The sequence below is a fragment of the Penaeus chinensis genome, chromosome 16 (assembly GCF_019202785.1).
Source record: "Penaeus chinensis breed Huanghai No. 1 chromosome 16, ASM1920278v2, whole genome shotgun sequence".
Classification (NCBI taxonomy): Eukaryota; Metazoa; Arthropoda; class Malacostraca; order Decapoda; family Penaeidae; genus Penaeus; species Penaeus chinensis.
The window spans coordinates 1,178,250-1,188,249 of NC_061834.1; the positions used below are offsets into that span (position 1 = coordinate 1,178,250).

Below are 10,000 nucleotides of genomic sequence, written 5' to 3' on the forward strand. Positions count from 1 at the left end.
TTTTTTGGGGGGGGGGTGAGAGAACGTTTTCTTCCAAAAAGTTAACGGAACCCAATGACGTCTAAACAACACATAATTCCATTATATATGTTACACGGATACTTTATGACTGAACAAAGGAAATTTATTTTTTGTTCTTCCGATGAACAAACCATCGAGTCAAAAAGATGAAAGGGAAAGATTAAAGCCATAAAAAATTATATCATATTATCTATTTCTCTCTATCTTATTCCCCTATCTATTCATCTTCCCCCTCTGCGCTAGTGTTCGTAATAAGCACCACACTCACTCTGTATCTTATACTATAATACCTTTCATTAACTTGTCTATAAGCTCCAAGTCGAGATGGAGTCAAGTATCATATTACGTAAACAGCAAAGGGGAGGCACTAGGGTTAATCTTGATCGAATTCCACAATCTTCCCTGTTACGAAAATCCCATATTAATTGAAGTACAGATTTTATATGCAGTGGAGGATATAGTCAGAGTGATGAAGTCCGTTTGAATGATATTTTATTGATGATATTACGAAATAAAAGGAAACAATACGAATAATACGAGTCCCATATTAATTATAGTACAGATTTTATATGCAGTGGAGAGGGGGATAGAGTCAAAGTGATAAAGTCCGTCTGAATGATATTTTATTGATGATAAATAATACGAACTAATGCGAAAGGCCCATATTAATTATAGTATGGATTTTATATGTAATGGTGATGAAATTCTTGTTGGTGATAATCATAATGATATTTTATTGATAACAATTCGAAATAATACGAAAGTCCCATATTAGTTATAGTAAAGATATAGATAGCTAGATAGACGGGGTCATAGCCAGAGTGATGAAGTCCATGTTAGTGACGAATATAATGATATTTTGCTGATGAAAATACAGTGCCCAAAAAATTGTGATAGCGGTTACGAAAAAGATCAGTAAAGATACACAGTTGTAAGAATATAATGGCCATACAGTTTAATGGAATAATAACAGAAATTTATGTAAAGGGTGGATTTTAACTGTAATAGTAATAATAAAGAAAATGATACATATACAGGTACAGATAATGATAGTGATCGTGAAAATGATAATAAAAATGATAAAGGTAATGTTAATAAAGATATTAATGCTAATATTTTGGAAGGTACATATACAATTATTTTTCGCAAAACTAAGACCAGTGCATGTAACAGTCCATCGTTAACAATAAAAATAAATAGTTAATGTAAAAATGATGATGCTAATAATAAGCAATAACAATAACGGCGATAATAATAAAACATGGAATAACAAGACAACAACAACAACAACAAAAAGAATTTAAACCCTAGATCTATATACCGTACAAACAAGGACAAAAAATCGTCATATCGTCTGATAAATAAAATATAACAAACATGTAAAAAAAAAAAAAAAAAAAAAAAAGAAAGAACGAAACAAATAAATAAAAATACCAAGATTTTTTTTTTTTTTTTGAAAAAGACAGAAAGGGAAGTTCAGGAAATTGATCTTTTGTTGTCATCAACTTGTGGAAAGTGTCAGCTAATTTCCGCAAGGCTGGCTCCTGACGGCTGACCTTCAGAGGGGAGTGGACTCTCAGCCACCGGATGTTCAGCTTACCTTTCCATCTCTGTTGAACGTTTTCTGCTTATCTGTCTGTCTGTCTGTTTGTGTCCATGTGTATCTGGTTGTTTGTGTGTATGTCTATCTGCCTGTCTGTTTGTTTGTGTGCATGTGAATTTCTCAGTCTGTTTGGTTGTGTGCATGTGTATCTGGCTGTTTGTGTGTACGTGTATCTGTCTGTCTGTTTGTGTGCATGTGTACCTGATTGTTTGTGTGTATGTGTATCTGTCTGTCTGTTTGTTTGTGTGCATGTGTATCTAGTTGTTTGTGTGACTGTGTATCTGTCTGTCTGTTTGTTTGTGTGCATGTGTATCTGTTTGCTTTTGTGTATGTATATGTCTGGTTGTTTGTGTGTATGTGTATCTGTTTGCCTGTTTGTTTGTGTGTATGTGTATCTGTTTGTTTATATGCATGTGTATGTGTATCTGTTTGCCTGTTTGTTTGTGTGTATGTGTATCTGTTTGTTTGTGAGCTAGTGTATCTGTTTGCTTGTGTGTATGTATATGTCTGTCTGGTTGTTTGTGTGTATGTGTATCTGTTTGCCTGTTTGTTTGTGTGTATGTGTATCTGTTTGTTTGTATGCATGTGTATCTGTTCGTCTGCTTGTGTGTGTGTATGTGTATTTGTCTGTCTGTTTGTTTGTGTGTGTATGTGTACCTGTCTGTCTGTTTCTGTGTATGTATATCTGGCTGTCTGTTTGTTTGTGTGCATATGTATCTGGTTGTTTGTGTGTATGTGTATCTGTCTTTCTGTTTATTTGTGTGCATGTGTATCTGTTTGCTTTTGTGTATGTATATGTCTGGTTGTTTGTGTGTATGTGTATCTGTTTGTTTGTGTGCATGTGTATCTGTTTGCTTGTGTGTATGTATATGTCTGTCTGGTTGTTTGTGTGTATGTGTATCTGTCTGTTTGTTTGTGTGTATGTGTATCTGTCTGTCTGTTTGTTTGTGTGTATGTGTATCTGTTTGTGTGTGTGCATCTATATCTGTCCGTCTGCTTGTGTGTGTGTATGTGTATTTGTCTGTCTGTTTGTTTGCGTGTATGTGTATATATCTGTTTGTGTGTCTGTGCATCTGCCTGTCTGTTTGTTTGTGTGTATGTGTATCTGTCTATCTGGTTGTTTGTGTGTCTGTGTGTATATCTATCTATCTGTGTCTGTCTGTCTGTCTGTATGTCTATATATCTATCTATTTGTGTATATGTCTGTCTGTATGTCTATATATATTTATATGTCTATCTCACTATCTGTCAATTTGTTTATCTATCTGTATCGATCTATCTATCTACCTATCTATCTGTCGGTCTATGTATCTACCTATCTGTCTATCCATCTCTCTTTCTCTCTAACTGCTTATCTATCAACCTATCTCTCTATCTATCTTTCTAGCTATCTATTTATCTCTGTCTGTCTGCTCTTCTCTCTCTCTTTCTCTCTCCCTCTCTCTCTCTCTCTCTCTCTCTCTCTCTCTCTCTCTCTCTCTCTCTCTCTTTCTCTCTGTCTCTCTCTCCCTCCCTCTAATGTTTTCACAGGATGTAACACCCGATTAAGACTTATCGCCAGGTCCAATGCCCTCTGGCTTTGGGATATAAAAGGCTGTATTTTGGAGACGTAACTGTCAGTCCATCTATCTATCTATCTGTATGTATAAACGTCAGTGTACGTATTCATCTTGTACATGCCATTTTACAGATCACTTCTCAGCTACTTTAAGAACCACTCGTATATATTCCCTCCCTATAGAATCATGTCGAAATATAGGGCATTTCAATTCAGCGGTCGTGGTGGGCAACAGCCATTTAATCCGTGTATATCCCATTCATCGTTCTAGGTACAAGCCACGTTGTACGGATGTTTGGCTTTCTGGGTAGGCTGAGCACTGGCATATAATCTCTCGTAAGTGCTCTTAGGCTTTGTCTGCCGTCCTTGCAGTTTCCTCGAGGACAAAGGGCGGTTTAACAATAGGCCTTGCAGTAAGCAGACATTATCGGACGGTCTTGTTCTGAATCTTTATCCATCTTTCTCCGTTTGTTTCGTTCGGTTACTCGGTCTTTTCCATATCTAGATGTAATTGTATTGGCGATGGGAAACTTTTCTTTTGCGTTTTGGTCGAAAAGGGAAGAGAAAGAGATGTAGTGTTGACCCTTATGGTGAAGCAAACGGATGAGAATGATTCAACAGGCTGACAGATGAGTCAATCTTGGGCCCGGGATGCTGCTGACAGAAGATCGATTATTTTTCTTTTCTTGATATATTTCTTTTTTTTCCGGATATCGTAACGGCACGCACGGAAGGAATTGTTAAAGATATGATTTTTATTACAGCTGAAGAAGCAAGGTGATGTTAGTAATTGGCGTAATAGTACTGAGAATTATCAATTCATATTGGTTAGTGTGTCAGAAACAGATGAGGAAGGAAAAGTTTAAACAATAATAAACTATGATAATTATTGTTTATAAATAATAGTGATGATGATACTGGTGATAATATGATAATGGAAAAGATAATAACAATAATGATAATGATAATGATATTGATAATAATAATAATAATATTAATCATAATAACGATGATAATAGTAAAATCATAATATAATGGTGATAAAAGTAACAACATAAACAACAGTAGTTTACAACAGGTAAAAGAACAATAGCAATAACAATTAGGATAATAATGATATCAACAATAACAATAATGATAATGATAACAATAACAATACTGGTTTTATTTTGTATCGTAATTGTGCCATCGTGCTGCAAATTATTAACAAAGTGGTTGCGATATTACCATGATCAGCAGCAGTTGTTAATAGTAATGGTAGTATTTATTTTAATGGTAGCAATATGTATAAAAAAACTAAAATGAGAATGAATATCTTCACAATACAAGAGACGTATTTAACAGGTTTCCTATTATATCTTCGTCAGAAATGCATGACCCAGATGGTAGTAATGTCAGGCGTAGCTTTAGTAGTTAGAATGAATGTTGCATTTCATGAGACGATTATATTTCATTCGCGATGATTAAAAAGGCTAGTTAAAATGTAATATTGTGTTTATTTATCTTTTTACGTGCAATAATTGACATTGCAATAAGGTGACTTTGCCTTAACGAACGGAGAAGAAAAATAACATAAACATTAGGAAAATGTCTAGTGAAGTAAGACTGAAAATTGTATGCCACTGAACTCAAAATCCTCATAGAATTTTCTTGTGAGAGAATGACATAAACCTTGTTAAATTAGATGCAAAATATAAATAGGACAATAAAAGAATGACACACGAAAGGGGGGAAGGAAGGAAAGAGAAAAGAGAGAAGGAGGAAGAAGAGTGGAGTGAGAGGGGGCAGATGTAGGGCTTAAAGTGAAACGGGAGAAGTGAATTTAAAGATTTTCCTTGGGATTGTGAGCAGGAGATGAAAAGGTGGAGGGAGAGGGAATATCTACGGGTCGCACTTATAATCATCGTCATCATTATCAACAGTATCATCATCATCATTATCATCATCATCATCATTATCAACATTATCATCATCATCATCATTATCAACATTATCATCATCATCATTATCAACATTATCATCATCGTCATCATTATCATTATCATTATCATCATCATTATCATCATCATTATCATCATCATCATCACCACCATCATCATCATCATCATCATCATCATCATCATCATCATCATCATCATCATCATCATCATCATCATCATCATCATCATCATCATCATTACCATCATCACCATCATCATCATCCCCACCCTCACCCTCATCGTCATCATCATATGTTGTCGCGCCAAAGCTTTACCCACTCTCAGGCATTCTTTGCGTCCTTTGGGTCTTCGTCGGAGGTTGGGTCGCCTCACCACAGGGGCATTCTGCGTCTATGGCGAGTCCCCATTCGAGGAGGTTACCTGTTTCCGACAGAGATTCGAGCCACAGGGAAGGTTTTGCCTTATATCTAGGAGAGCTTTTTTAGATTTCTCCCCATTTTTCACGTCTGTGAGTTGATGCAAGACTTGCGTCCAGGGTTTACCACAGTTGTAAAGCTTCTGCGAGACGAGTCGTTGCCTTTCATCGTGGTGGCCAAAACGGGGGTGCCTAGGGTCATTTGGTTGTTAAAATCTTTTGTTTTTTATGTATATGTCTCGTCGCGTTTGGGAGGGGGGGGGGGGGGGGCGTTATTCCAGTCGGTCTGCACAAGGCTGGCAGAGGTGTAGCTTTTAGTGAGCCAGTGATTATCCGGCATGGTTGGTTGAGCTCTGGATCTGTCTTATGTGTGTTGCACGATCTTGCCCATACAAGAGAGCAGTATTCCGCTGCGGAATAACGGAGACCCGGGGCAGTTTCTCTTAGGGTTGTGGGGTCTGCAACCCATCTGGTATTGGCTTGCATAGAAGGCTATTTCTAGATTTAACATTCAAATTTAGCTTGTCTACAGGCTCTTTAAGTGACCGTGCGATCAGGGGTGATTCCTAAGTAACTTGGGTGTGGGTACCTTTCCAGCTGATTATTGCCCATGAAATGTTAAGTTTCTTGTATGCTTGGTGGTTTTTAAGATGGAATACAGAAACCTGAGATTTACTGGGGTTGGTACTTTCGGTAGTAGTAGCAGAGAGCTGACAAGGTATCTGAAAATTTCTCCTCGATTTTCTCGAAGTCTGATTGTGTAGCAATGCCTCTTCAATAGTTGGTTGCGTGCGGGTCATTAAAGTGCGATCATGCAGTTCGTAAAGCATACACAATAAGGATATCGGTCTATAGCTTTTTGGAGATTCTGGGTCTTTACCAGGCTTTAATAGGACTGCTACTTTTGCTTTCATTCTCACCCTCGAACGAGAACGAGAGCGAGAGAGAGGGAGAAAGAAAGAGAGAGAGAGAGAGGGAGAAAGAGAAAGAGAGAGAGAGAGAGAGAGAGAGAGAGAGAGAGAGAGAGAGAGAGAGAGAGAGAGAGAGAGAGAGAGAGAGAGAGAGAGAGAGAGATAAAGAGAAAGAGAAAGACAGAGAGAACGAGAGAACGAGCGAGAGCAACGAGAAAGAAAGAAAGAAGGAAAGAAAGAAAGAAGGAAAGACGGAGAAACGAACGATGGAAGACCCAGCCCAGTCCCCTAACGCCACTTCTCCTTTCACAGACGCCAGCTGTATGGATCACGTTCTCTTCAACAAGAAACTGCGACTCGTATACGTGCTGCTTTTGTGTCTGCTGCTTGGTATCATTATCCCGTACATCATTAGCTCCACGGCTTTCAAGAGTGAGGTAACCGTTAGCTATGGCACCTGCGCTCTCAACGTATCATATAGGTAAGTTTCTCTGCGTGTGTCTTTGTCCAAGTGTCTCTGAGTGACTGTTTGATTGTATTTTTTTTTTTAGTTCCTTTTGATCGTTTGTATATGTGTTTACCCACTTTTTTATTTTATATATTGTTTTTGTTTTATATATTTTTTTTTGTATTATATATATTTTTTTGTTTTATATATTTTTTTTGTTATTCTTCCTTCTTTCTCTTTCTCAATACTGCCCTTTCTCCCTATTTCCATTTCTATCTCTCTGTCTCTCACTCTTTGTTTCTTCCTCTTTCCCTTCCCCTGCCTACTTTCTCTATCTTTCTTCTTTTCCTCTTCTTCCTCCGACTGCCCGTTTGTCTGTCTGTCTGTCTGTCTGTCTGTCTGTCTCTCTCTCTTTCTCTCTCTCTCTCTCTCTCTCTCTCTCTCTCTCTCTCTCTCTCTCTCTCTCTCTCTCTCTCTCTCTCTCTCTCTTCCTCTTCCCCCCTATCTCTCTCATTATCTTTCTCTCCCCCTCTCTTTTCCTCCCCCCCCCCCCTCCTTCCCTCACTCCCTTGGCCCAGCTCTCTGTCCGTCAACAATCCTCATGATGCCGTCACCCCGGCGATTCGGCGACGGGAGAGCTCAAGGATGCAAATATCTTCGAGGTTCATCTTCGGGTAATAACTGATATGATCCGGGATCTTCTTTGATAAAGAGAGGAGGACGGTCACACACACATATTCAAACGCACATACTCGCGTGTGTGTGTGTGTACGCGCCTTTGTATGTTTTTGCTTGTGCATTTGTTTGTTTATTCGTTTTTGTGTGTGTATACATAAGTGTATGTCTGTATTTTGATGCCCTGGTGTCCATTCGTACCGACACAGTGTGTCATTTATTTTCTTACTCCTGTTGGAAAAATGTTCTTGAATCTTCTTGAAACGCCCTTCTTGTATACCCTCCCCCCTTCCCTCTATACGAGTATCCACAATCCGCAATTCATGATAAGCCAACTGATTGAAACTGGAGGAGAGCTTTTCACTCGCCGCTCCACGTCGCCGGCAGGTTCGAGTGCGTCCCCGGGCGGCTGGTGATAGGCGAGGGCGAGTGCCACCAACTGGGATGCTGCTACGACACGAACAAGCAGGACGACACGTCCGCCCCGGTCTGCTTTCACTCGATCCCGCCGGAGTATCGCTACGTGATCGCCAACGAGACCGAGAGCAGCAAGCGAATCTACAGGCTGAGCGAGGAGAGGAAGCTCGATCTGTATCTCGACAACCTGAATGAATACACGCCCTTCGGAACCAAGGCCTGGCCCCTCCGCGTCCTCATCCAGCGGAAGAAGAACGACATCGTCCGCATCAAACTCTGGAACGAGGACTACATCAAGGACACGATGGACGACTTCCAGGAGGAGAGCTGCGTCGACGATTGCGAGCTCGACGTCGAGGTCGACGCCACGGGAGGGAAGTTCAACATTACCGTCCTGCGTCGCAAGACGAGGAAGCCCCTCATGGAGACCATCTTCGGGCCGCTGGTGTACGGCGAGGACTACATGGAGATCACGACGCGCATCCCGACGGCGCACCTGTACGGCCTCGGCCAGCGCGAGCGGGAGACGTTCGAGCTGCTGCCCAACTTCGAGTACCGGACGCGCTGGACGCTCTTCAACCGCGACGGCGACTCTGGCGCCACCTTCGGCTCTCACCCCTTCTACATGAACTTCGAGGACGACGGCAAGATGTACGGCGTCTACCTGAGGAACTCCGCCCCCGTCGAGGTGGGGGTCCTGCCCATCCCGGCGCTGGTGTTCCGGTCGGTGGATGGGATCTTCGACTTCAGGATCCTCGCAGGACCCACGCCGAAGGACGTGACCGAGCAGTACACCTCCATGGTGGGCTTTCCCGAAATGCCTCCCTTCTGGGCCCTCGGCTACCACCTCTGCAGGACGACCCTCAACGAGACCGAGTACGAGTAAGTAATGGGAATTTGATCTAAAAATAAGTTCTGCTTGATGACTGGTAGGGAGTGTTTAAAAGTTAATTGTGGGATCTTTGATTATTTACAAGCGTGTAAGAAAATGCTTTACGATTTTATATGTTTCATCAGTTTCAAAAAGGCTTCAAGCTAAAACTTATACACTACACATAAATTTTATCGAACAAACACCCACGTATTATATTGAGTAAGCATAGATAAGAACATGTAAAATACACACACAGCACACACACGCGCACACCCACATCCACACCCACACCCACACACACACACACACACACACACACACACACACACACACATACACCCACCCACACACACACACACACACACACACACACATATATATATATCATTATCATTATAATTACCCCCTCCCACCCACAACCACCCACCCTCCTCAACGCCCCCAGGAGCGTCGTCGACCGCATGGTGTCCGACAAAGTGCCCTACGAGAGTGACTGCATCGACGCCAGGCTGAATTACCCCGACCCGTTCGCCGCCTTCAGCGACAGAACGCAGGAGAGGGTCTCCAGGATGAAGGCAGAAGGGCGGAGGTTCTTCTTCGTCCAATATCCTTACGTCCCTGTCACGAGCGATGCGTATGAGGCTGTCAGCGGTGAGAAATTGCTCCTGAAGGTAAGTGTGTGTGTGTGTGTGTGTGTGTGTGTGTGTGTGTGTGTGTGTGTGTGTGTGTGTGTGTGTGTAAGTGCGTGTAAGTGTGTGTAATTGTATGAGTGTGTGTGTGTGTGTGTGTGTGTGTGTGTGTGTGTGTGTGTGTGTGTGTGTACGCGCGTGTAAGTGTTTGTAAGTGTGTGTAAGTGTATGTGTGCGTGTCTGTGTGTGTGTACGTGTGTGTAAGTATGTGTAAGTGTGTGTGTGTGTGTGTGTGTGTGTGTGTGTGTGTGTGTGTGTGTGTGTACGCGCGTGTAAGTGTTTGTAAGTGTGTATAAGTGTATGTGTGCGTGTCTGTGTGTGTGTGTACGTGTGTGTAAGTATGTGTAAGTGTGTGTGTGTGTGTGTGTGTGTGTGTGTGTGTGTGTGTGTGTGTGAGTATGTGTAAGTGTTTGTGTGTGTGTACGTGTGTATAAGTATGTGTAAGTGTG

At 41.3% G+C, this 10,000-nt stretch overlaps 1 protein-coding gene across 2 annotated transcripts in view; it reads left to right on the forward strand.

Annotated features, from left to right (window-relative positions):
- The window catches only part of LOC125033514 (sucrase-isomaltase, intestinal-like), a 122,162-nt gene that overhangs the window by 24,431 nt on the left and 87,731 nt on the right, over positions 1 to 10,000 (forward strand). For both annotated transcript variants that reach the window (XM_047625075.1, XM_047625076.1), the window contains exons 2-4: positions 6,761 to 6,929; positions 7,959 to 8,870; positions 9,308 to 9,533. In XM_047625075.1, coding sequence (XP_047481031.1) covers positions 6,761 to 6,929; positions 7,959 to 8,870; positions 9,308 to 9,533 — 1,307 coding nt within the window. The remainder of the gene's footprint in view (positions 1 to 6,760; positions 6,930 to 7,958; positions 8,871 to 9,307; positions 9,534 to 10,000) is intronic.